Source organism: Trichoplusia ni, chromosome 2 (assembly GCF_003590095.1).
Source record: "Trichoplusia ni isolate ovarian cell line Hi5 chromosome 2, tn1, whole genome shotgun sequence".
Classification (NCBI taxonomy): domain Eukaryota; kingdom Metazoa; phylum Arthropoda; class Insecta; order Lepidoptera; family Noctuidae; genus Trichoplusia; species Trichoplusia ni.
Window position 1 is genome coordinate 13448739 of NC_039479.1, and position 26498 is coordinate 13475236.

The 26498-nt window shown below is 35.5% G+C and overlaps 1 protein-coding gene across 3 annotated transcripts in view; it reads right to left on the reverse strand.

Moving 5' to 3' along the window:
* LOC113507898 (proton channel OtopLc) overlaps positions 1-26498 on the reverse strand; it is a 71847-nt gene that overhangs the window by 35383 nt on the left and 9966 nt on the right. Inside the window, exon 1 of one of the 3 annotated variants that reach the window (XM_026890853.1) lies at positions 5247-6131. The exons of the other annotated variants lie outside the window; for them this stretch is intronic. Coding sequence (XP_026746654.1) covers positions 5247-5314 — 68 coding nt within the window. The 5' untranslated portion in view covers positions 5315-6131. Of the gene's footprint in view, positions 1-5246; positions 6132-26498 lie in introns of those variants that run through there. 3 annotated transcript variants of the gene reach the window in all.

The window sequence follows — 26498 nt, forward strand, 5'->3', positions numbered from 1 at the left end:
GCTATCCAGCCTGGTTCATTAACAAGATTGTTTATAGTCGGTTGCTTTGATGAGTAAGAATTAACAGTTTTAAGAGGAATCTTTAATAGTATCTAATTAACAGGCATAAGAAAATGTACTCTATTTTTGTAAGCTACGTAAATGAGATGAAAGGATATTTTAGTGTAGTTCTGGATATTTCTGGATCCTTTTGACTTCCACGAAAGCTTGACGTGTGAACCGGGAAATTAATTTTTCAAGGCAACTCTTGAAGCCTAATTATTTTTCAAATCTTTATTCCATGTAGTTGACTTTCCAATTCAAACAGGCTCATTATTCCTCAAAAAAATGTCAAAAAAAAAAACAAAATATCACGCCGTGTTTCAAAAACAAAAGGACGAAAACCGCACGATAAAAACACAGAGCAAAAAAATACACATAAAAAGTCCAAAGAAACTGAATAAATTGTAAGCAACGGACGCCTTCATATGCAGAGAATAAAAAGTGCGACACCAACGGGAGAGCGTTTCACACATTTCCCGAGCCCCGACGTATTTCTGCTACGTGAAAGCCTCTGTCTTGTTTATTTCGAAGACAGCACAAAGAGCCTGTTTTTAGAGGAAATGTTCGGATAAGCTCCGCGTCGACGATGAAGTATTGGAGAATCACTGATTGGAGTAGCTTTGTAAGGAAATGTGGTGCAAATGAATGGATTGAAATGTCTTAGTGTATGTTGTTACCTAATTTTGTACGTTATATTTGTTTTGTGATAACGTTTTCACTTTTTTAGGCGCAGCTTATGAGAATTAATAAATTCGTGACTTCAGAAAGTTTTTAGCATTCCGACTCATGGTGAAGCAAAATAAAAACCAAGAAATATTTTCCAACACCCTTGGAAATATTTCACAAACTTGTCCAAACTTCGGCATGAACTTTGATGGCAAAAATTACTTATTTACTTTGACATTGGCAACATGGCGTGTTCCTGGCTATCTGACCTTCAACGTTGGATCAATACGACCTTGTAACATGACCAGTACCCAATTATGGTCGAGCCACTAACAATAAACCAGGCACTACTGCACAGTACTCCTGATGAACCTATTGTATTCAGTTAGCTGTAGGTAGCCTAGGTATAAACAACGTCAAGTAAACAAGCGAAGTCAATGAGTCAAATTGTCTAGACTGGAGAATCTTTGAAGATGAGTGAGGGTTTTATGGTAACAATTTGTTGTATATGAAGTTATGTTTATTATGACAAGATTTATTTTGGAAAATCTGATATAATAACCGTATTACTCGCTACGGTATTGAAAAACAGCTTATCACGCAACTGGACTAGCTTAATAGATATTTAAATTTTAGTTTCAATTTGTTTTATTTCAAGTTGATACAACTGTCTGTTATCTGTCGGTCTGTATTGCGCTAAGTAAATTTTTCTCACTCCTGAAAATTTACACTGTACATTTATTTACTCTATGACGCGTCATTGTCTTAAATCAAGCCCAATCCAAAGTCCATTCCACATTATAAAAAAGCAATCGCCTGAATCTGAGAAATTATACCAAAAGCACTCCCGTATCAAAATTCTCATTCATAGGGCCTCAACTCTCAACATATTTATTTGTGTAAACAATATTTCAGCTAAGCTTATCAACTAATAGATGAAAATTCATAGTCTATCCTTAAACATGCAAACAATGCATTGGTTTTGTTTATGTTTACATTTGTTAGGTGGCTCGGGGAGCTAACATATTTGTTTGTTATTATAAGTTGCGTAGAGCGAGGTAGCGTTGTTTTAATTATGAGAGAGGTTTCATTATACGTTATATTTGAAGATTGACCCTTGAGTGCATTGAGTGGGGAACTTGAATATTAAGAGATACTACGTAGGGATAAACAAAAGAAACCGGCCTACGTCACCGTCGAGATTAACCGAAGCAGAAACAATCGATATTTCTGTTTTGGGCTATTTGATCTTATGAAAACCACCGAATCGAAAATACGAAGATCCAAGCGGACGTTCGGATTTTATGGGTATTGAACATTTATATAGAATGCCACTGCGGCTCCGACTCTAATGGTTCAATATTTCTATTCTTTTGTAGTTCGTCAGGTAAATTAAAATTGAAAATGAACAATTCATAGTAAGAATACTGCTTTTAGTAAAGGATTGTGGCGGCATTATAGAAAGCGTTAAAACAACAATTACCTAATAACAAACTATAGATAATAATATTAATAATCTACTGACAGACTTTAGAATAGAATTAATTCCTTGAGAAGATAGATGCAAACTACAAGAGTGTCAAGAAACATGTTCAAAGAAAACCCCATTTCTTTGCGAACACGAAAGACCTTATGACATGAATTTTAATATTTTAGAGAGCCTTCCTGAAAACTCGCGCACGCTTCTGAAACTGAAGCCTTTTAGCATACCACTTAAGTTCTTAAAGAACCCAATTAAATATAAAACGCTTATAAAAGGAAGCGTCTTATAAAGGTAAAGTATCTTTGGTTTTAATACGGAGCCCCGGTAAAAGGTATGTTGTATATTCCAGGGGTTTAAAACCTTTTTTCCTGTCCACCGTACTAATGAAGGTTCTTGAGACGGCTGTTTTTTTTTGTCATCTCCACACGGATGTTAGGCAGACTATCTTGTAAGGTTTCGTTACATTATGGTGTAAAAGAAACCTTATATACGTTATATCCGAAGGATAATAAAGTTTTTTTAAGTAGTTTTATGTGAAATTTGTATGAAGGTAATAAAATAGTTCAAAGACATTTTTTGACATATTGCCTTATAAAATACGAAAAATAAATTCATTTAAATAAAGTTATAAGAATAAAATATCATAAACTTCTATCACAGCTCTTTATAAAATTTAGTTGCATAACACAAACTTGTTCTCAACGCGAACTGGGGATTAAATATCTTATTTACGCGAAACAGTGGCTAAGAACCAACAGTTTCCAGCCAAGGCGATACTTTTCGTGAAGTTTATCCTTCAGTTTTTACTTAAGTCTGCGTAGCCGGGAACCTGGTCCGTTTAGCGACAAACTTTAACTTCGCCCGGTCTTGAATGTTCAACGGTTTGTTTCCATGTTTGCTTTGCAGGTCCCTAACACAGCTTGAGTTTGCCGCCCGTTAGGTATACTAAGGTAACTTTAACAAACGCTTTTCAAAACACCCTGTAACTTAGTATATTCTATGCCTTTTATAACACGATATGTTCTGAATAAATAAATTGTATTAAAAACTTCATGCGTATTTCTGTATGTAATAATTAAATATTAAAATAGTCGTGGATCATCAACATAAACAATGATTATCACACATCCACGTTGCGTGTACCGCTCACATACCATTGCATTTTAAAATTAATCGTTTACAACCCCTGTCAACAGCACACAGCGGGTCAACGACCCCGGGTATTTAGAACGAACAATGTTTATAAAGTTAAAGGAATATATGGCAGGAAGTAGGGCGAGGGGCATTCAGAAGCGGCTTAATCCACCATTCAACTGTTTTTGGCTGGATACACGTATCTATACTTGTCCGTAGTTTGTATCTACCTACCTTTCTATACATGTGTGTGTGTATGATGTCAGTTCAACGGGGCAACAAGTGACGTATTAATGTTTGCGTGACGTAGTTAAGTGAAAAGGTTGAGTGAAGATTATCGCGTTTGTTTTGTCAAGTAGTGAATTAATGGTAGGTGACAAGGAGTTTGTAGGGATCACATAAAGACGTGGTTTGTTTCGAGGTGACGTTTAAATAGGCGGCCTCATTTGAATATGGAGGAATTTGAATTAAACTATAATAGGCAAGCCGTAAATGTAAATAAGACGGTTCTTGATTTGTACGAGGTAAAAAGTCTACGTTTAAAAGCCTTTAATTATGATAATGAAACATTCGTATTTCCCCATACTACACTAGTCAAAACATGAATTATTAAAAGCCTTAACACAAAGAACATGAGTCCATTAACACATAGCGCGTTGAATTCCTGGTGGCTACCGTACGCAAACCGTTCGGATGCCGGACACGAACCGTTTTGAAGCCGTTCACGAAAATATTCGTGTAAAAAACCGTAAAATTAGGTTGGAACTCGTTAAAAAGTCATCGAGCGGTGGAACAAGCCCGGAGGGACCTAGTCCGTCGCAATTACACATGCATACTTTTTGGGTGTCGAAACGCAAAAAACTTAATCCAAAATTTTGTTTTGATCGTTGTCATCGTCGTTTGGACAACGGTAGTGATGCTATGCCTATTCTAAACTTGTAAGAGAACTTAAAAATACATGCAAAACGAAGTCGATTTTTTAGCGACTTCAAAAAAAGGAGATTTTCAATTTCACTGTTTGTATGTACGTATGTTTGACCGCCATTATCTGGCGTTTAGTTGAAGCAATTTTTTAACATATCGTTCGTAAAGCCATAAATATTTGACTTATTAATTTGTCTATAACTTATCCACTTCTTAAAGAACTTGAAATAGCAATCTTTTCGTATTCCTGTCTTATCTGATCCAAGATATTCAATTCACATTTAGACGTACTATTAACAACACTCTTCCAGCTCCGACTTCCCAAATCCATTAACACCTTCCATTTGTTTGTTCAGAATCGAAAAGTTTAAATACAATTGTCGTCCGAACGGTCGTTCGGAGTTTAAAAATGCAAGCCACAATACAAGTGACCAGTGGATCGATAATACTAAATCGTCTCGGTTTGCCAGCCGTACATGCTGCCGTTAGCAACGTCAAATATTGAACACATTGCCTGTGTATGTCCAGCGATCATTTATACTTGGTATCACTGAAGGCGTTTTGGTGTCCGAGATCAGATCTAACGTTTAACTTCCGCGATATCAATTTGAAATATTTATACTGAGGAAAGAGATATGTGTACTTCTGTTTACAGTCGCATGAGGAAATGTTGATTCTAAAGGCTTTAAAAAAAACTTAAGCACGCATTTAAATGTGAAGACCGGCCTGTATTTTTTCATATGATTATGATGGAAAGTCATTTATCAAGACAAAATTAGAAATAAAAATAAAAGCCAACGACTGTTTAACCCCACAACTTTTGAATAGCTCAAGCGATTTATATCAAACAAGGCTCGTAGGTATGTAATTTGCTTTTAATACAAAACAAACTATATTGAAATCCCTCAATAAGCTCGGGAGCTTTATTGCCTCAGTTAGACAGACAAGTCAAACTTATAACATCTATCTTTTTGCGTCGGAGGTTAAAAATGCTTACCTTGGTTCAGTGATCACACTGACAGTAGTCACTTCATTCACATTCACACAGCTTTCCGTGATTTTCATCGTGACCAGTTTCAAAGAACACCCAACAAAGTCACTTGTATTTCAGCCTGATGCCAGATTCCGATATAATACTTTCTCCAAAATCACTTTCCGATCATTTACTTCCATGTTATTACTGGCCGTTTAGAAAACAAAACAAATGAAGTTCGAAAAAAGAATAGACGCAGATTCGTCGCAAGCGCAATGCGAACAGTGAGTTAACCGCCGTCGCCGGCCCGGATTAACTGATCTAACTCGATGATACTCGGTTGGATTGCAGCAATTTTGAGCTGCTATTACTGCAGACATGAGGGCAGGACACCGGCTCTCCGGCGAAATTAGTAAATAGACCCATGATGGAGCCAAATGGCAGTGCCCGCGGCGCAGTGCTAATATCCGTATCAATTTATAACTTAAAGTGACGTATTGCGGGGGAGCAGAACGTCTGTATACCGATATTGTAGGCAAATATGATTGGGTAAATTGTTGCCGCTTGTGGAATGTAATTAATTTACATAAAGGATCTTTAATACACAAATTCTTTGTTTATTAAATTCGCGGGGCGTGTGAAGGTATTCCATAATTTAATATGTTCGTACCCAATTACTTACGCATAATTCATTACCTATATGCAGACTACATACTACACAAATTATGACTGTTTTATTTCCAGTTTCATAAAGAATCGTTGCATATTTGTTGCTCGTGTAAAGTGTATCATTCATTTGCTTTGTACCAATAAAACACTGCAAGCCGATCGTTTGCTGAATTATTGCAATTTCCTCTTACATTCGCACACAAAAGACCGGTTTTTTATTGACTGTTATGATATTTACTGTCCGATATGTACAATACTACGTCTGACTACAATTTATGACATAAACCCAAACTGATTATGTATTTTTTTTTAAATCTCTTGTTTCTAGCAAAGTAATTGAAAGAAAATCTTCCTGTTTTTCTACATGTTAACTACAATTAAAAATTAAGTTACAAATCTAATTTTTAATACTTTTTTCCAAAAATATTTGCTCCGAAAAAGATGAAATCAAAAACAAATATTCAAACTTAGAGGATCAGTATGTAAATACTCAGGGAATTGAATTTTGCATTTAAATTAAAATTATTCGCGACGCGAAACGACATAAGCCAAGAGCCTGGTGCTTTGACTTGTAAAATATGTACATCAAAAGATAATAAATTCCCTAAATATATATTTTCAGTATCGAAGGACAACATAAAAATGGCATGTACATGATCAAAAGTCATTTATTTAAATTAAGCTACTAAGTAGCACTTTTTGAAGGTCAGATAACATTGGACAGCACCCAGTTTCGCCCACATTGCACCGATTCCTAAGTGCTTTTGCTGCGAGAGAAGAAACGGTGCAACAGACTCCCCAGCAGCACGTTGACTTTTCGTTAAACATGTTGTAATACAATATAATACATAATAAATAACAAACAATATACTGACAACAGTGTAAACCGATTTCCCTAAGCACCAATTTGTAAATGCGAATCAAATGTCGCTAATTCTTTTAACACATTAAAGAAAAAACAACCTCTGCTTTAAAACCTCCATTGAAAATATACACCATATCTCGAACACGGGTTCGTGGAAATTGGTGCATGTGACGTCACGGAAAATATGCGATACACTCGACTGTCACTTGTCACTTGTCTGTGTCACGCGTCGATCGAATGCCGGTGGGGGAGGCTGGAGGGAAGTGTCAAAGGATATTGTCGATTTCAATGCGCCGGAGACAACACAATCTGCGCAGCTAAGCGCATATGCAGGTGAGACTATTAGGAAGCAGGATTTGTTTCCTGCTGACGCTAATTTATTTACAAGAATAAACTATTTCAACATTGTGAAGATAATCTGGCTTGATGAATTTTTGCGATTTATAATATTGAGTGCCTTAGTCAAAACAGATTAAAAAACCAGCACTAACGTTAAACTGAAAATATGTGCAAAGAAATTTCAAGGTAGGTACTTTAGATCACTGCTTTGAAAAAAGTCTTGTATAAGTCTACGCTTACTTACTATGACTATCAGGATAACAGTTATATAATATAAGACAACATAACCAATTGTTTATTTTACCCATTTTCTCACTAAAACGATGAACTTTAGAGACCCTAAATCATTCTTAAAGCTAGTGTTTCTGAAGCAAATGGTGATTCTAAACTGCGGTAACTTGGTTGCGCCACAAATCTTATTTATAACGACAGGACAACAGTTGTAGACGCTCGTCTTGAAGCAGCATCCGTACCTTACGAATGTAAAGGCTTATTCCGAATTGCTTTACTAAAACAGAGCTTAAATATCTTAGTGTGCGTTTTTCCAAATGAATAATGCACGAAATAATGTTATAAGATTCTTTCTCGTCTCTGCATTCTGTTAAATACTGTAAGATGGACTCTGGCTGCTTAACCTTATTCTTTAATTAAAGTTCAGTTATAGTCAGTTCAGGGACAGACGGACGGCGAAACCTCAATTATACGGGTGAAGTAGCAAAAAAATAGTTTGGTCTAAATTAATTCTGCTAATTCTTAATAGTTCTCTACATAAACTTCTCCGATGTCTTTTAAAATGAGAAACCGAATCCATTTTTTTGGAAAAGCTCAATTTGCAATTTGGGCAAATGTTTAAGAGTCTGTAGATATTTATTTGGTAAATCGCCCCCATTCCATAAAAGCAAGTATTCTGGCAGTACCATACCTACCCAGATCCCCCAAAGTTGAAAAAGACTCCACTGCACTCTACCTTATGTGGTGTATATCTTCCAAAACAGCAATACTATTACTTTTATTCGTGGTAGAAGACTCTCTAACCCAAAAGCATATTCGTAAGTTCCCGTGGTTTATTTAAAGTGGTCCAGAATAGGTCAGCCCCATCATGTCAATATATGTTTTATAGAGATCGTGCATCCTGTGCGGGGACGGTAACTGCCGTATGCCGGAACTCCGCAATGTAAGAGGATGGTGCTGTTTAGTCTGCATGCGATTAAATATAGAAACGATTCCGTATGAATGTGAGGAAATAACAGCTACATGTTGGCTGTCTTATTGTGTTGATAAAGGACTGAAAATTATGGGAGGAAGACTTTTTTAAGGACCTTTTTGTTACCAAACACAAATTTCAGTTTTAGTTTCTGTTACCATTTGTATTATGCATACACAATCTGAAGTTTATTACGGAAAAAGACCAGGAAGAAAAAAAAAGCAGAAAGGAAGAATATTAAAATTATGTGTCGCGAAGACTCACAGGTAAAGAATTACGAAATCACTTAGATAAATTATTTTGATCAAAGGAAAAATATTGAATACGGAAGCTATATAATGGTCAATAATAGCGCATTTGACGAAGTTAATTTAGTAAGTACTTCAGGCTTCGGTAAAGAGATTTAAATAATTTCTCTGACTTAAATACATGCCTACAATTTCAACAACTACCATCAACAGTTTACAGTTGATATTAAATGTCCTTTGAGTGATAATTCTGCAAGGATCCCATAAATCCCATCGTTGATGAGCGGACGGATGTATTCGTTACGAATATAAGCGGCACTCCACATAATTTATCCGCTTCAAGCATCCCACTAAATTGTTGGGATTAAGAAGTTATGAAATGGTGTAGGTGTCGGGTACAATTGATATCACGACAACTATGAAGCTGATCCAATTTCAAAAACTTCAGAAAGTACAAAAAATAAATAATCAGTAATAATAAGGAAAAAGGTTTATTTAAATTAAGTTTTCTTTCTATCATAAGAATGCCCGTAAAAGACGGCTAAGTTATTCAATAAATAACCCCAGAGCTTCCCTAGCTACAAAAACAACAACTAGAAAAACAGATAACAAAACAAACGCCATTTATCTCTTCTAGCACCTACATTACTACAACAAATTCCGTCTACCAATATCGACCAAACCTAAAACCCTAATCTACGGAAGTGGCAAGTCATAATCCGGAATTTATGCCCGAAGCGGGCAGACGCTCACGTTCCCCGTCCGTACAAAACTGGCGAACAACTCAATAAGGCACAGTCGACACACGTAGAAGTCGAGTGTCTCGACATGTCTCCAGGGTCCTCCACTCCACAATGCCTGCACCCACCTTTAGTTACCAGCTAATGACGACCGGCGAGCCTAATTAGGTGAAGCCTGAGCGCTAATTACGCGAACCTCGTGTGATCTTTTTGAATAAGGATTTTAATATTTAATGACAGCTTCAGGAATTCATGACGCGGACTAACGTAGACCAATGACGTTCTGAATAAAATCTCTTTTTTTTCATTATAACAACTACACCGAGTCGTACAAATGAGCGTTTGTGAATGAATTATTCACAGAAACGCAGCAAGTACCAAAATGATTCATCCACAGCCTATAACGTGAACAAAATAAACAATAGTCAGGAAATCATTTGCATGATACGTTATTAATTCCAACCGCGTAACTTAAGAAAGCTTTCAAGCAAGTTGTTATAACATATTGGATTTAAAGTGGTTTTCACACAAACAAATAGAGGGAGAACCCCTTAAATTCGTCGCTCGTATTTCACTTGATTTATTTTTACAGGCGCTAATATATCAAGAAGACCGAAATAGAAGGGCTATATCGAATCTGTTCCTACACTTCAAGCCTCTCCCTCGCACAGTATTCCCTATTTTCTCACAGCTCTGAGGCAACTGTCACACACATGTGCCTACGATTAATCAGTTTCCTACCGAGACATCTGTAACATTGTACCTTTATCTAAATGTCAATTAGATGGTTACAAAGCCGATTACTAAAGGACTAAGACAAATGATCGCGACCAATAAATTCACCTGTCCAATAAATGAATCTGAGGAATAAAAAAGTTGGGAAGATCAGTCAACTTTAACTTTGGGAAGATAAAAAGTGGAAATTTTGTGAGAGGTCGTTTTTTGCGCCGTTCGCCCCCACTTCGTTTTTGTAAAGTTAAAGTAAGTCCAAGTTCGGATCGCATCTTTAATTAAATTCTGGTACTCATCCCTTTTAATTTATTACGAGAAAACGAAGGTTGAACACGATTTTTTTCTAGTGACTTTTACCTGATTTTACTCACGACCAAAAGCCGAATTTATTCAACCACTTCAATGTAAAAGAGGTTCGAAAATCCGTTATAGATACAGTTTCAATTTAGTATCAAATCGAAAACGAATCGAGAGCAACTCAGCAAGCTGATGTGAATTGACGTTCATTGGGCGAGAGCACTTTATATCACTAGCAGGAGTGAGGCAGTGTTAGGTTTCAAGTTCTTAATTGGTTTTCAAAGTTTACGACGTTCCTATTCATTAAGCTTATCAGATTTAAATAGTGAAATGGGATTTACGAGTTCACACCCTTGTCTCTCACAGCTTGTAATGTGTCAACACGGGCATACAGAACTCTCCTAATTGTTTATTTGGATTCGCTGGAGTTGTAAAAGCTTGTATGACATAAAAACAGCAGACTGAGCGTCTGGCGTTCACTGCAATGAATGTTTGCGAAAATAAGGACGCGTCATCCGCACGGCCATTCGTGCTCAATGTTTATTTTAATCGACGCAGATATGCTTACCGTTAATAAATTTATTGAATGCAGAATGGAGCGGCTTTAATACTTTTTGTAACGACGATGATTAATTAATGTTCTTTGCAAAGTGAGTAACTTGTTTAATTTTATAAATGTTAATTGTAAGACATCATTTTGTTCATTTACTAAACATTTTTAATATAAATAAAGTAGGATTTCACATCGTCTGCATTTCAGATTAATACGTCGGTTTTAGTCAAGGAAATCATCTATCACATAAATGAATATTTAAATTTTAATCGTTCCGACTCTCATGTGTTCGTTCTCATCCGAGATTAACCACTCCTTTTTAATCCCACCAGAGACAACGACAATAAAACCATGAAAAAGCTTTCGTGTTTTCATTTCGGGCGCTCAATTCATTATTCCACCCTATGATAATGTTGTTTAACACATTTTGTAATCACTGTGCAGCGAAGATAAATTACTGGCCTATTGGTCTAGTGGTTAGTGGCCCTCACTGCTACACCGGAGGTCGTGGGTTCGATTCCCACCCAGGAATGTTTGTGTGATGAGCGCTATCATTTATTCTGCGTCTGAGTGTAATTTATTTATAATGTATAAGTATGTTTATGAGCTGTTTAATACTCATTATCCAAGCTTTGTTTAGTTTGAGACTAGATGGCCTTGTGGAATATTATACTATAGGATAACCGAAATACCAATACCTAGTACCTACGTACTTCCTTAAATAATGTAGGTACCTGTAGCTATATCTCAAGACATGTTTAAAATGGAAAGGGAAGTATTTGAACAAATATGCCGAGGTATAGGCGCACATTTCAAGTCAGTGAACATGAAATCACGTCTTCCATCGTTCGCTTCAAATTCCTTCACATGAGCTCCCGTTTCTAATACATGCATAATATATTAAAATCAATACATTGTTCAGATGAACTGAAGGACCAGATGTTTAACAAATTTCACTTAATAATACTAAAAGGACGAATTCAATTCTTCAGATATTTAAAGGGATATTGCTACCATACACGGTATGAGCTCCAATACCGAGAAACATTTCAGAATTAATTTAATTTTATTAAAGGAAGGAATTTAGTATCAAAGGCATTAATGGCATCTTTAAACGCTTATGAGGCCCCGTGCTCTTAATTACATTCCTTTGTCTAGATGAATCGCGCAGGTGGGTATGAGATTTAATTTATTACTTCTTTTCATACCGACGAAATTGCCTAAATCTCTAAAATATGATGACTAGTAAATAAGCTGAACCTTATGCGGGTCGAATGTAGGAGCTTTTTTAAATTTATTTAAGAATTTGTGGTATCAATTTAACGCTTCGTTAAACCAAACTATTTATATGTAAATTTAACACACCCAATTTGAATGTCATGTGTGTGTGGTAGGAAAGTGTAAGCCGGTCCTTCGAGTCTGGTCCTATCGGGGGAAATAAAGACCGCGTCGCGCGTCGCCGCGACCGCTCGAGCTTTATGAGACACTATTAGGACCGAAGCCGTGTAGTGTCGGGGTGAAGTGCAGAGTAAATCGATCTCCACCGGTCACGTGGAAAGCGGAGATAAGGAAGCGAGACAACATTGACCCAATCATTACAAAGGTGGGGAGCTCAATGTGACACCTTATCTGCCGCGCCATCTCTAAAAGGGGGTTCGAAACCAATTTGTCGAAGTCGTAAAATTGGAAAATTCTATTTTTGGACTTACTCGCGTGCCTTCACAATATTCTGGAATAAATGAAGCGTTCTAGGTAAAACTGTAGGTGGAGAGTTAATGAAATATGTCAACAATATCAAAGCTCAAAATGGAGGAGACAGAATGGAAAAATCCTCAAAGTAATTTATTTATGGTGTCCTCAATCCGTCGCCTTTTAGCTATGTCGGGAAGAAAGGAAATGCTGTTGACAATGCGAAATTCGATTTCAAGCTCTCCACGCAATCGAATTGGATTACTGGAAGGCGTTTAAATCAACTGACTCGAGGAAAATGTTTTTGGTAATTGTCAAATGAAATCAAAGGTAAAATAAATTTCGATGTAATTGCATTTAGAAGTGAATTATACCTATTTGTTTTCCTGTTGTTTAAACACATTTCGAAATCATCGAATTTTTCACCGACTAAAAGACGAAGGAGTTTTACAAGTCGACGCGTATTTATTTTTAAATCTTAATTTGCCTTGTCCTATCAGTTCGTTAAAAAAAACTAACACCAAAAAACTTGGTGTTCACATTCAACGAATATTTCTAACAAAAAAACTCAATTATCATGGACCGTTCACAAGTTTTCGTAATACAAATAAACAAAAGACACATAAAACCAGGTTATTAGGCATAAAAGTCTACTTTCGTTCAAGTTAAATAGACAATGTTCCAACAATAGAACATTGACTATATCTGTAGGTATTCCGGTAGTAAACCGCAGGACAGTCGAACACAGAAGACTTAGCGGGCTTACTAAGGAACACGTTATATGGTAACATGAGCCCGGCACACTTTTAATATAAGGAGCCGTTTTTTAATGAACTGGGAATATAAAGACGAGATTTCATTTTGTGAACAATATTTTCAAGACTTGAGAAAAATTTAAACTTTGAAAGTACAATTAGTAACTAACTGATAGCTAGGCAGTTCAAATTTATTGCCTCTAAAACGTAACAAAAATCAAAGAAGAATCGAGGTTAAGTAGCGGTTGTTCACATTAAACATTTGATGAGTGGCTGAAATGAGATATTCTTATCCCTATTTTACGCCTCCACATTCACCAGTCATTAGCTACAAATTAAAATAACAATAACATCGTATAGAACTTCTGTAAACTTTGTCAAGTGGTGAACAATGTAGCTATGTCGTGGGGGACTTGGTTTCCGGTACATAAAACCGCGAGAGGGCGCCATCGTACATCGATCGCTGCGGTTTGTTCACTCAAAAGAGTGTTGCTTCAATTTTACTAATATATTATCCAAACCAACTTTGGGAAATAGGGATGAAGAAAAAAAGGCCTGAAAATATATTTTTTCAGATTCTCGTATTGTTTCTCTCAATTCTTTAGTGGTCACAACTTTATCATTATACAGGCAAATCAATTTTTAGAAAGCTGTGAATTTTGATTGATATAAAAAATAACAGTTAAATTACTTAGCCACACTCTTTGTATTTCATCATAAGCACCCGCATCAACCTCGAGCCAGAAAAAACCAGACAAAGAAATCTACTTGAGCTGCTCTGTCCGATAATTCTTCTACGCACATCTAACATACCTCCTTTACTACCAAAACATATCCCCAAATGCAAACAGGTTTCACTATCATCTGTCTGCTATTGAACATTAGCCACAGTCCTCTCCTAGTCGAACCACAGAAGCCAATATACCACTTCCCATGCTTACATACCCTGTACCTACATATAGTAAAAAGCTATGTGGCTTATGGATACCGTCTACCCAATAGTACCTGCAGAGTCTCCAGAATTCTCTACAGTGCTTAGATAATAGGTACCGTAGTGTCTGCGTCGACTGGTTAAATTGGCGATCGTAGATTGTCATCTTTCCTGAGGTGGTATTAGCATAAACACGATACCCAAGCTAATAGCACTGAGAACAATGCACTGGGACTAACCACCCCGTTGTATAAATTATACAGAATGACAATGAATGTATAATATACATAATTATGTGTATATTGGATCGATTTCTCCCGATAGTCTTATAAGATATCACAAAGCAGACAAGTTCATTTTAGGAAAATGTTCTTTTTTTCTTTTAATCTGACGTAATCTATTCATCTTTACCAATCAACTTTTTATATGTTGTTTTGACGAGAAATCAGAGAAGTTGTAATGAGTTGAACTTTTAATTGTATACCGTCGAAGTTTAATTTGGTCCTTTTAATGAAACGCAAAATATCCATTTGCTTTATAATACTCTTGATCCACGCGTAGAACATTTATCCGAGTAATCCCATTTTTCCAATTGTTCTTGGAATCAATCAAGACCGTATAACAAAATAATGCGACTTAAAGGCCTTGCTTAAAACGATCAAAAGGAATAATATCAGCGTTCTTGTAAAAATTCCAAAAACACAAATTTCTAGAAAAAGCTTTAGATGTAAATGATATTACTACGTGACTGAAATTTTGGCCTTTACTCACGAAACTCAACGTAACTTGAGTTTTAAAAAACAAAATAACGAAGTACTTGGCTTCTGGGTCGTAAAGATAAGACAGCCTCAAGATTAATTAATTTATATTTTTAACCGACTTCAAAAAAAGGAGGAGGTTCTCAATTCGACTGTATTTTTTTTTTTTTTATGTTTGTTACCTCGTAACTTGCGATTGGGTGAACCGATTTTCATGATTCTTTTTTTATTTGAAAGCTTGTGCTTCCCGTGTGGTCCCATTATCACCATTTCAATATCTGATGATGGGATCTTGTAGAAATCGGGGGAACTCTTCAATAAATAACAGCAGATTAACCGCAATTGTTGCTATAGCATATCTAAGCATTGTTTACGCCATCACACAACATATTATCACGCCTGTACTCACTACAAAGGTTATAAAAACTATTTCGAAAAAAATAATGTTCAAGGTCACTTACATACAAAGTTTTACAAAAAACGCAATAATGAAACTAAAATAAACATAATTAGATGTTTGTTCTGATGAGTTATTCGGTTATTCAAAATGGCCTCCATATGTAACATCACTCTCAAATGGTAACAGACTGGGTGGAGGCTTTCGAACAAATATCACTGGGAATTCTGGGCAGTTTCACGGGGGTAAAGAACTCATTTGGGTAGCGCGTTTAGTAGGCCTACCCATACTAAAAATCACTAACTTTCCACTAAAAAGTGAAAAATAAAATTAATTTTGGAAAAAAATAAAAACCGACTTCAAGACTACACTAACAATATATACAATTGAACTAAAAAGTATAAAATAATATTTTAATTACAAGCCAAAGAACACTAAAGGAAAATCAACGAAATTATTGATACTTATGCATACTATTTACATTTTAAAATCAGTTACTTTTGGAGTCGGTGCCAGCCAAAACAAAAACAATATATTAATGACACAAAAAGAAATTACATAAATAATTGAAAAAAAAACCGATAATTGAAAAGAAGACAATAAAATAATTTATCTATTAATAACACAAAAAAGAAACATAAACTAATACATACAAACATAAAACACAACCATCAGCGTCTTCTGCCCTCAAGCGTCTGCCCGCATTTGGCACCGACCTCAAAAATAACTGATTTTAAAAAGTATGCATAAGTATCAATAATTTCGTTGATTTTCCTTTAGTGTTCTTTGGCTTGTAATTAAAATATTATTTTATACGTTTTAGTTCAATTGTATATATTGTTAGTGTAGTCTTGAAGTCGGTTTTTATTTTTTTCCAAAATTAATTTTATCACAGTTAAATAACCAGCACGATTACATTTTCAGGAATTATGCGCATTTTTAAACTTTGTAAAAGTTATTAGAATCGAAAAATCTGTCACTCGGACTGCTTAAGAAAATACATAATACCAAATATGTTTGGAAATTCATTCATCATTTTGACTCATTTTACAATTAAGACTTAATAAACTCAATAACGGTTTACTCGCGCGAATTAACCGTGATTGCCCGAATAGTTTTGGACCCAACCAGAATCCTTAAACGCGAGCTAACAACGCCGGGGTCCCGAGACAAAAGTTCAAAATATGATCTAGAGAAATACATGAAACACTTGGATCTTTGATAAATGGGCAAAAGAAAGAAACGGTAAAAGTTATCCTAAGACTAAAATATAAAACATAACAACATCTGTAGATGTTATTGGTGATCTTAGTTATTATCATAAAACCCTTGACCATAAACCCTTGGATATAAGAACAGTATCCAACGGTTGAAAACGTAAAATAAACTGACCTAAAGAAACATTTTATTACGGTCACAACTCGGCTTAATGTTGTCCCGAACATTGCGATCCCGTGGATAAGACGATAAGGTGAATTATATGAGAACATGCCAGTTATATCTGCCTCTATAAAGATATAACATTGAGCTATTGGATATTTGCTCCAAAAATATACTCGTAAAGTGCTTTTATGGGTTTTTAAACATTGGACATCACATAGCTTCCACCAACTCTCAAGTTAAGCCTATGTAGAGTGGCGTCTTTCTTTTACCTACAATCATAACTGGTACCATTACCTCAAATTTATTACCTTTTACAGAACCCAGAAAGTTACATTTTATCTAACTTTCCAAAACACTTTCGTATTCCTCGTCTTAAAATTAAACACTATGTAGTTCAGTGTGCGAAAAAAGTTATTGGCTTGCATGCTATCCCAAACTATCCCCAACCAAATCAATCAATTAGCACCATTTATCAAAGTAATGGACAATAAAAAGTCAGGTTAAAACATCTGCTGTCCAAGGAAGCCGCATGCGGGCACGGCCTTTACCAAAACTTTTTGAACTTCTTTTGTTTAAAAGATTTAGAAAAAAGTCGCAAGTCCGAGACAGATGCGGGCAATGTGATGCAAGCCTTGAAAACCGTCTTTAAGATAAGATAATTAAATCCCGAATAATAGTCTTAACTTATTGAAAAAAAGTTTGCATGCCCATGCGGCCATGTTGCCCAAACTAAACAGACGACTAAGTAATAATGTGTTTTAAATATACCTAAACTATGATTCAGCCGGAAGGTGACCATTAAATCTTTTTAGGAATAGACACTTCACCACTATATACATTCTATCAACCGACTTTAAAAGGAAGAGGTTCTCAATTGGTCTATTTTTTTTTAATATTTTTCACCTCTGAACATCGCACTGGATAAACAGATTATGTTGTTTTTTTTTTATTTTGTTTACCGTAAAATAGCTGTCATTTGGTTCCATTATACTAACTTGTTAGCTCATTAGTTTATATTTAAAGTGAGTGATATGATTTTCCTGTGAAGAATATCTTTAATATTCTACCCAAACTATAAAAAGTATACTCCGTTCTTAAAACGTATTTATTTAAATATTTTAAGTCTTCTTACATATTATAATATAAAATGTATGTTTAAGTAGCTATGTCAACGAAAACGATTAAATATAAAACATGGTCATAACTCGCATCATTGAACATCTAACGCACATTAAATAAGCCTTTATGTATTCATACATTTCTTTCCCTTCAAACCATTACAAGGATGAGTCAATATTTGATATACGAAAATAATATCGAACAGAATAAACTGAATCATGCAAATATATCAATTTTACTATATTTATTATGTTTCCGATACATCTCTCTTTGTTTCTGTTTTTGCGTCTAAATTGCGTCTATTGACTATATACAATATTTCATTTCGAATACAATATTATAGTACGCCAATCATTTATGTATATAGAAGTCAAAGGAAAAAGTGAAATAAAAGAACAAACAATCTTGTTTGTATCTTAAACAAAAAGAAAACCTTTCATTGCATATAGCACAAATGAAATTGCAATTTGCGTAGCTAGAAAAAACTTGTAATAAAGAGATGTAAAACAGTGACATCGATCCTTTAAATACCAAAAAAATGTACCAAGAAGTTTTATGACGACTTCAATAACACTCTTATGGTTTTCATGTTCAATAAGCAAAAAGCCAAAATCATTCAATCTTCCAAAGAGTCAGGCGGTAATCACTAACGCATCTGAATCTCTAAGCAAGTCAGTATTACCATACAAGGGACAGTTTCGCCTAGTCACGCGGTATAAATAGACGACTCCCTAACTTAACGCAGCTACAATGTTTGATTTATGATTCCTGATAGCCTGTTGAGTAAAATATTACGAAGGCGGGACCGGGGAGGTGCAAAAAAATAAATTGTGAACGTGAGATATTTGTTGTTTGCAAGCTGAAGTTTCATCAAGTTCGTTTCAACGGTTATGTGTATAAAAACTTCAGTATACTTCTTTCAGTAAGTGTAATTACACTGTTTCGGAGTTAAAGGAGTTTTTTTACTCATGTCAAAAACAAGCTAACATATTTTTGGATTGGTTAAAGATACTCAAATCTATCTTTCAATGACCCCTCTTTCCTCATTTTTTGGCTGAAAATAAACTAACAAAATCGGAACGTGAGAAATCCGATCCTAAGACAATTATCCCCAAAAACAAATATCGTTAACGGAACTGTCAAACTATATTTACGACACAAATACTCAAAGAAATTTGGGAACAGCACTAAAATGTAGAACATAAAATGAGGATATAAATAAATTCTAAGTATAATAAAAAGATAGCTATCGACAGTAATGGAGCGGAACCTCGTCCGGTGTAACGCTTCCTAGTTTAAAAATAGTGTGACGTCATTATCCCAGAATTGATTCATCAGGGATGAGTCAACAGTATTCAAATTTTTACTCGTACCACGGTCTGTTGCCATGTGGAAACAATTTTTCATTTCGGCGAGGGTTTTGTGAGCTTCGAAGCAAACAGTTGTACTTGTAGCAAAAAGTTTGCCGTTTTATCGATGTTTAATTTGTAAAAGAGTTTCAGTCGTCTATAAATAAATATTTGTTTAATCGATTTTACCTTTCACGTAGCAGTCACTAAGATTCTGGGATCTGGGAAAAAAAAATAATTTCGGCATAATTGGGGTACATTTTGGGAGTCACTGTTTTGAATCAATTTCAAACCGCTGCCATGCAAGTCTTTGTTCTCGACATTTTCGTTTCCACCTGACACGCCAACGGAACAAATAAGAAACTCTAAGAAAATACTTCAAGTTACCTTAAACCAGCGAGTCTTCCAGCTTTTTATGTAAATCTTGTGCATTGACATCGAGTTTCCATTCACTTATCAGTCGACAGTAAGCCTGTTCTTGTAATAGAAATTTAATCGTTATTGAATCCACATTACTTGTCAATGCAGAGCCCGAGTCATGGAGGATGATTCAGACAAATTACTTTTAAATAGATTTGATGCTTGTTAAGATAAATATGTTTGAATTAGCGCTATCTTATCGACTTCGTTTAATCTGACGTCTTAATTATTATTGGTTGTAATATTTTTTGATGACGTCATGATGGATTAAACTGCTTTTAAGTAACGACTATTTAAATTTAAGCAGTCGACCCTTAGAATTAGAATTTTGTATAGCAAAATCTAGCTTGATAAGTAGTCAAAATTGTTTTACCTGTTCTCTTACTGAATTGTACCCTACATTATCAAATATTTTTCCTGAGCTTTGAGAGTAAGAGAAACACAAGCCCTTCAAGTAAATATTCAGTATATCCACAGATAAATAAGCCAGTTGAGGCCTACATTTGGTTTTATATCTATTTATCCGCGGCATCTCGCAAACGAGAGCCAACATTTGAATAATCACGACGGCAGCTGCGTGCAAACTACGACCAGGGCTTGTACTCTAGACTCCTCAAGCAAGACTGGTGTCATTGTAGGAGCGAGAGAGAGCATTACCGTATAGTGCCATCCCACTTATACAACTTCAACAGTCTTGCTTTAAGAGCTCATCAGTAAGCGCAGAACCTCGTTTTATGTTAAGCTATGTGAAGATCAAACCAGAATTTTAATTTGAGTGAGTTTTCCATTTACTTGATCTGTTTGACAGAAGATAAGGGTTTTTCCCTTAAAACTGGGTTAAGTTTGTTTTAAAAAACATTCACTATTAACATGTGAAACAGAAAACGAGGTTTTATTCTGATTTACTTTGAGTCATATTTTTTGTCCAAATTTAATAAACTGTATAAAGAACGGAAAAGACCTCGAGGTAAGAGGGACTGCACCCCCAAATGATACCTTAACGACGTAAGATATTACGCAAACTACATGCAAACGCAAATATAAGGCATCGGTTACATAAAACCGATTTTATTATTGTCCGATAAAACGTGCAATAAGGAATATCTGCGAGTGATGTAGCAGCTGTTGACGCACACCGCCGGCCCCTAAGCCTGGCTCAGCGAGCTTGTTCGAAGGGATTTACAGTTAAATAAATAAGAGAAATCTTACTACCAATGTGACGCTATTTCTGCAATTCAATTCTCATTTTGTTTGGTCCTTTTCTACAGATATAAGCTTTAAGTACTGAAACATTTTCAGTTCTTGTACATATTTTCTTTTTAAAAGAATATGTGACGGTATTTCTTCTTTGAAAAGAACCTGTGTAAAAAAGGAAACTGATTGTCACATCCCACTTCATATACCTAAACTGTAAATACTTTTTTTGCAAAATAAAATACGGTAAGAAAATCTTAATACAACGGTATAACAAAAGAAATTAAAGAGCAATTCCTTACTAGATTGCAGGCAATATATTCCACTTATCGGAGGCTCGCAGGACCGACCCTAATTTGTTTACATCCTATAAAAAATGTGCGCCTGGTACCGTTAGCCCGTGTTCAAGGAAAATCTCTGCGGAACAAAAATCCCAACCTTTTAAGACTGAATAAGAAAGTTTTCGCGCGATTTTATTGTAGAGTCTTTGGAAAGGTCACGTTTACTTTAACATACTGGAAACTGAGCTCAGTTTATTTCTTGTGCATAGGATATACTCTCACGCATTCTTTCGACGAATCATATGTAAAAAAAAGGATCGTTTTGAAGCTGTTCATCACATATTTCGTGAAGCACTTTAGGTACCTACTTAAACAACTCACATCGTAAAAGAAAACACAGGAGGGATTACCGAAATTACTTTTCGCAGTCAGTTATAAAGTTTTACTCCTCCCTAATACCTGCGCTCTTTCTATCAGAGAACTTATAATTGAGATTAATATGTGGGTCTGAGGTTGTTTTCTTTGCACTGTCATAAGGAAAAGTTACGCTAAGATTAATAGTTGGAAGCCAGTTTGAAGAAACTTGATGCGAAGTAGAGGAGATGCTTTGTTACTAATGACTCGGTGAAAGATGTAGCCGAACTTTGTACCAAATCTATCAGAAACTAGATTAGGCCTCAATTTGTTTTTATGTAGTAAAATAAATGCCCAATAAAAATTAATAGATTAAAAAAAAACTTAAATACCTATATTTTTAAATGTCACTCCATTCAAATTTTATCTAAAGTTTTATTTAAATCGATAAGCTAGTCTAAAATTTTCAGCCTAGGTTATCGAGAAGAGCTTCAAAATTGAGTTACTAAAATCCAACCGGCACGACAAAAACAGCACATCCCTGGCTTCGCATGTAGAAGAAAAGAATTGACATTATACACTAGTATTCACACAATTGAGTCAATCTGACGATCGAAAAACATTCATAATTTTCATCACATACCTATAACATCTAAATCATGAACAAAAAAGAATCAAAGCTAAACATTCTCAAAAAACTTCAGTCGCACTAAACATTTCCACAGGAGAAACATTTATCGGAAACCTATCGAAAACAGTCTTAAAGTATTGTATGTTATGTTGTTCTCGTTACTTGCTTACCCACTGACCGGGGAATAAAAAAACTGGCGAAAAAGTCACTTTATCACGGCAACAATCGTAAAAGTCACTCGAGGGACTGGTGACCGTACTCACAGAAACAAAAGTTTTGTTCCAGGTCAAAGATATAATTAATATCATTTTTTCGCCGCGCTTGAATTTGTCACGAACATGCAATTCTTACAAGTTGCTTAAGTTAGTAGTCATAATCTCACTTCTAAGTCTGCATAAACATGACGAATTTATGAGCTATGTGTATGCATATGCAACAAAGTGCATATATTATACAACTTAAATTGATTCAAAATAATTCATTTTAAAAACACAAACTTTACGAACGCCTGAATGGACATGGTTTATGAGAAGTTAAAGATTTTCTCAACGCTAAAAAGGATAATGAACTATTTAGATAATGTTTGTAAGTTGTTTGGTTGACAGTTATTCAAAGGCAATAGAAACAACTATGAAACAACACATTAATAACACTTTCTCCAAGCCCGTATTCATTATAGTCAACACATCTGAACTTTGGGAATGTTAAGCGCATTTATAATATATAGCGGCAATCTGCGGCGGGCAAGTCTGCCTGCTAGCTCCGAGCACCGTCTGCTGGCCTAGCATGTTCATAAAAGCTCATTTTATGCTAATACCGCGGCGGCAACTATTTCTGCAATTTGAGCAGTCGACGCCAAGTGAGGAAGGCAAATAGCTGCTAAATATTTATGCCGCTGTAAATTATGGTTCAGCTGTTTTTAATAAAGCTTAGTTTGTGCTGTGAACAATTAGGGCGGAATGCGGACTGGGAAATGTGTTATCGTGGTCTGATTATGGAGCCAAGAAAGTTTCTGACTTTAATTTACTTGTTTTGGGATTACCCAATGACTCGCAGGATCTGAATTAAGTTTGATTAGAGTAAAAGACAAGATATTTTCCAAAATCGCTCAACTTTTTATAAGTCTACCTTCACAAACTTATAAACTATAGTCGTAAGTAAGTATATTTTGTTCTGAATGCCAAGATCCAAATATCGAATTATTGACATATAGAAACATACGTTTCCTAATTGCTTTAAATGAATACTGCATTTTGCTCCTAAATCAGCAAATAAACGTAAGTTAACGTACCGGGAAAAAACGTGCAAGAGGGAAAACTGTAGGGTTTCACATAACAAGCGCCGGACCGCAATAAAACACCTGCAATCCCGAGCTTCTTTCTTTTAACGTCTAACCACCCCTCTCTCCCCTCCCCTTTCCTAGCGTGTCGCGTAAACAGGGGAAATTCGAACAAAGAAAATACAAGAACAATTTGCAAGCTTCCACGACAATACGAAATTTTGCGCTGAAATTGTTGGAAAGTTCACAACACCAATTATTTGTGTAAACAATATGGAATTAGCTCGTCATGGAAATTAACCTGTTCTCGTACTGACTGGCATAAGCCCCTGTACGCGTTTCAATTTAGTCGGTGATACGTGAATACGTGTGGAATGTCTGATGATGCAGATGTTAATTAGTGTAATTATATTGGTAAATAAGTTTATTAATGCTTTATAGAGAAATTTATGGTGTAATCATGGAGTATACCTTTATTGGATTGCAATTGGCATTCAACTGCAATAAAATAATGTGAAAGCATTTGGAATTTAATGCGAAAAATATGCACTTGGTTTTTAAAATTATTTAAAAAAATATTTTACAACTCAAAAGAGCTTTACAAGGTTTAAAACGCCTTTGCATGACTGAAAAAAGCTGTTTTTCCGCAAAACTTAATGCCACAAAAAATATGTCAACGCAACCAATCAAACACCCCTCACACAAACAATTACTCATTTTATTACCCAATCAAATTCAATATCCACGCATCTACATACTCGTGTAAAGCATGAAACGTTACCTCTAATTAAACAGTGTGTTAGCTCATCATACGGCAGCTGTAACGAAGTGATTTAGAGCGCACTCATCGACGCGGAGCGCTGTGAAATTAGTCGCACGTCGCCCGCACCTACGTAGGGTCACCAGGTGTACGGTGCTTGAAAGGACGATACCGAACAGAAGACTGACGCAGGAGTTAAATCATGAGTAGAATAAAAAGGCCACTTCGCAGTTGAAACTAAGTTGTTAACTTCCGCGGTTTTCAGTTTGTCCATACCAAAAATCCCCGAATTTTAAAGTTAAACATGTATCTATAAGATCTGCTAATAAGATGCATGTAATGTTTTATGCTATCTGGCGTGGAATTTTTGGAAATGGCTAACCAGTTATCGCCTCTTTTAAATTCATAAATTTAGTTTTTTTTTTAAATGAGTGAATAATGCAGTGTCTTTTCTGGAAGATAGATTCAGATCAATCTGACTCTTTTTTCTATTTCTCGCGACGTATAAAACAAACAATTAAATTAAATTAATTTTATGTCAAATTGTTACCGAATACTAAAATTCTGTGGCGGTCCGGAACACTCGGACCCCACCTCAAAACGCGAGCGGAATCAAATTATATTAAATTCAAAATCCTACTAAACTTCAAAGCAAATAAGCTTTAAAGCGCATGTCCTGAAAATATCCGACACAACTTGGTCACCCTACATGTAACTCAAGTGTTGCACGGTAACTGATACTGTACCGATACATGTGCCCCGCGCTTTGTAACGGGCTATAGCTTGACAAATACAATGCTCAACGTTGTTTGGCAGAGAACATTGCCGGGAAATATGTCACAGAACGTTCGATTTATGTCTCACCAATTGTACTTGAATGCCATTGACAAAAGACGAGGGAAAATTCAAAATAGGTACTAGGCACTTTTCACACAGCAAAAATCACAGCTATTTTTTTTTAATGGGCCTCAGTTAGGCTTTTACATCGTGAATTATTCGGGCTCCGAATAGAATAAATCTCACTTGCAGCGACATGTACATGCTAGAATTATTTACTCCGCTAGCTGAATATCGGGACTAAACTGAAACACGCGAGCGTTAACACTATTATTTTTATGAACGTGACTGGGAATAATAATATTGAAGAGCATTTACTGATTAATGTTTTAAATACTAGGAACTTTGTAGGTTAAGTAGATTCAAGACTGTAATGCGATGCGATCAAAGGAGTTCATTACTTAATGTCCCAAAAATTTACATTCCATTTCACTAGAAACAAAGAGCTCACATCTATCTAACCACACATCAATTTGCAAACACATTATGCCAGCCACCCGCATTCAAACTCGTTTCCATCCAATTCAATGATCACAAAGATCCTGTTTGTGAATACCTTCGTACGTTACGTTCCACAGACCTCATTCTTACTCCTTTTGAGCCTTTTAGCTCTTGACAATAGACTGTGTTATCAACTAGAACTGCTTTCGAACAAAATAGTGTATTTTATGTCCCGTATGCGGCACGGGACAAAACAAAGGCATATTGCCTGCCTACCTATCCATATGTCACGGCCCTTTGACTGGTAACAAAATGAAAAAAAAATACGTTACAGTCCTGACCAAAATGGCAGTGAATTACAGATATGTAGAGCACAGAGTACAAAGAAGTTGTATTGTGCTTGTGCGTTTGGATTCTTGAACAAGAATAATAAAGTTTTTGTGTTTAGACACTTGGAATTGCTTTTCGTCTTTTCTGGACACTTTGGTCGTTCATCTGGTCATCCTTTGGAGGAACTTACCTTAGTGTTTTCAAACTGTTTTCGAACAATGTCAAGACTGCATTTTTACTTAGAGCTGGCAAAAATCTAGTTTGTAAAATACAAAAAATAATTTTATTGACAACTTCTTCCCAAAAAAATATAGTTTTCGTACATTGTTGAAAGGTTAGAAAATAACGTCTAGGATTTGTTAATACATTTCGAGGTACCCATTCATCACGAGTCTATTCTCGCTTTGTGTGATGTGCTCTTTCCTAGAACCGACTAAGTTATCGGAATCATAACGTGTCTATTTCAAGAAGTCTTTACATCTGTTCCTGTAACACAAACTTGAAACGAAAATGTTTACTAATAATTGTTCTTATAAGGAAAATCGACAAAAAAAATAGAATCACTATGGAAATATAAGGGTAAACATTCTTCTTAGATACCATGAATAAGCATAGCCTCCAAATACTATATAGCATGAAAATAGAAAAAGTATCTGTCGAATAACCATAGTAACATCCAAAAAAACACAGTTTAAACTTTATACACCAAATGCCACAGAAC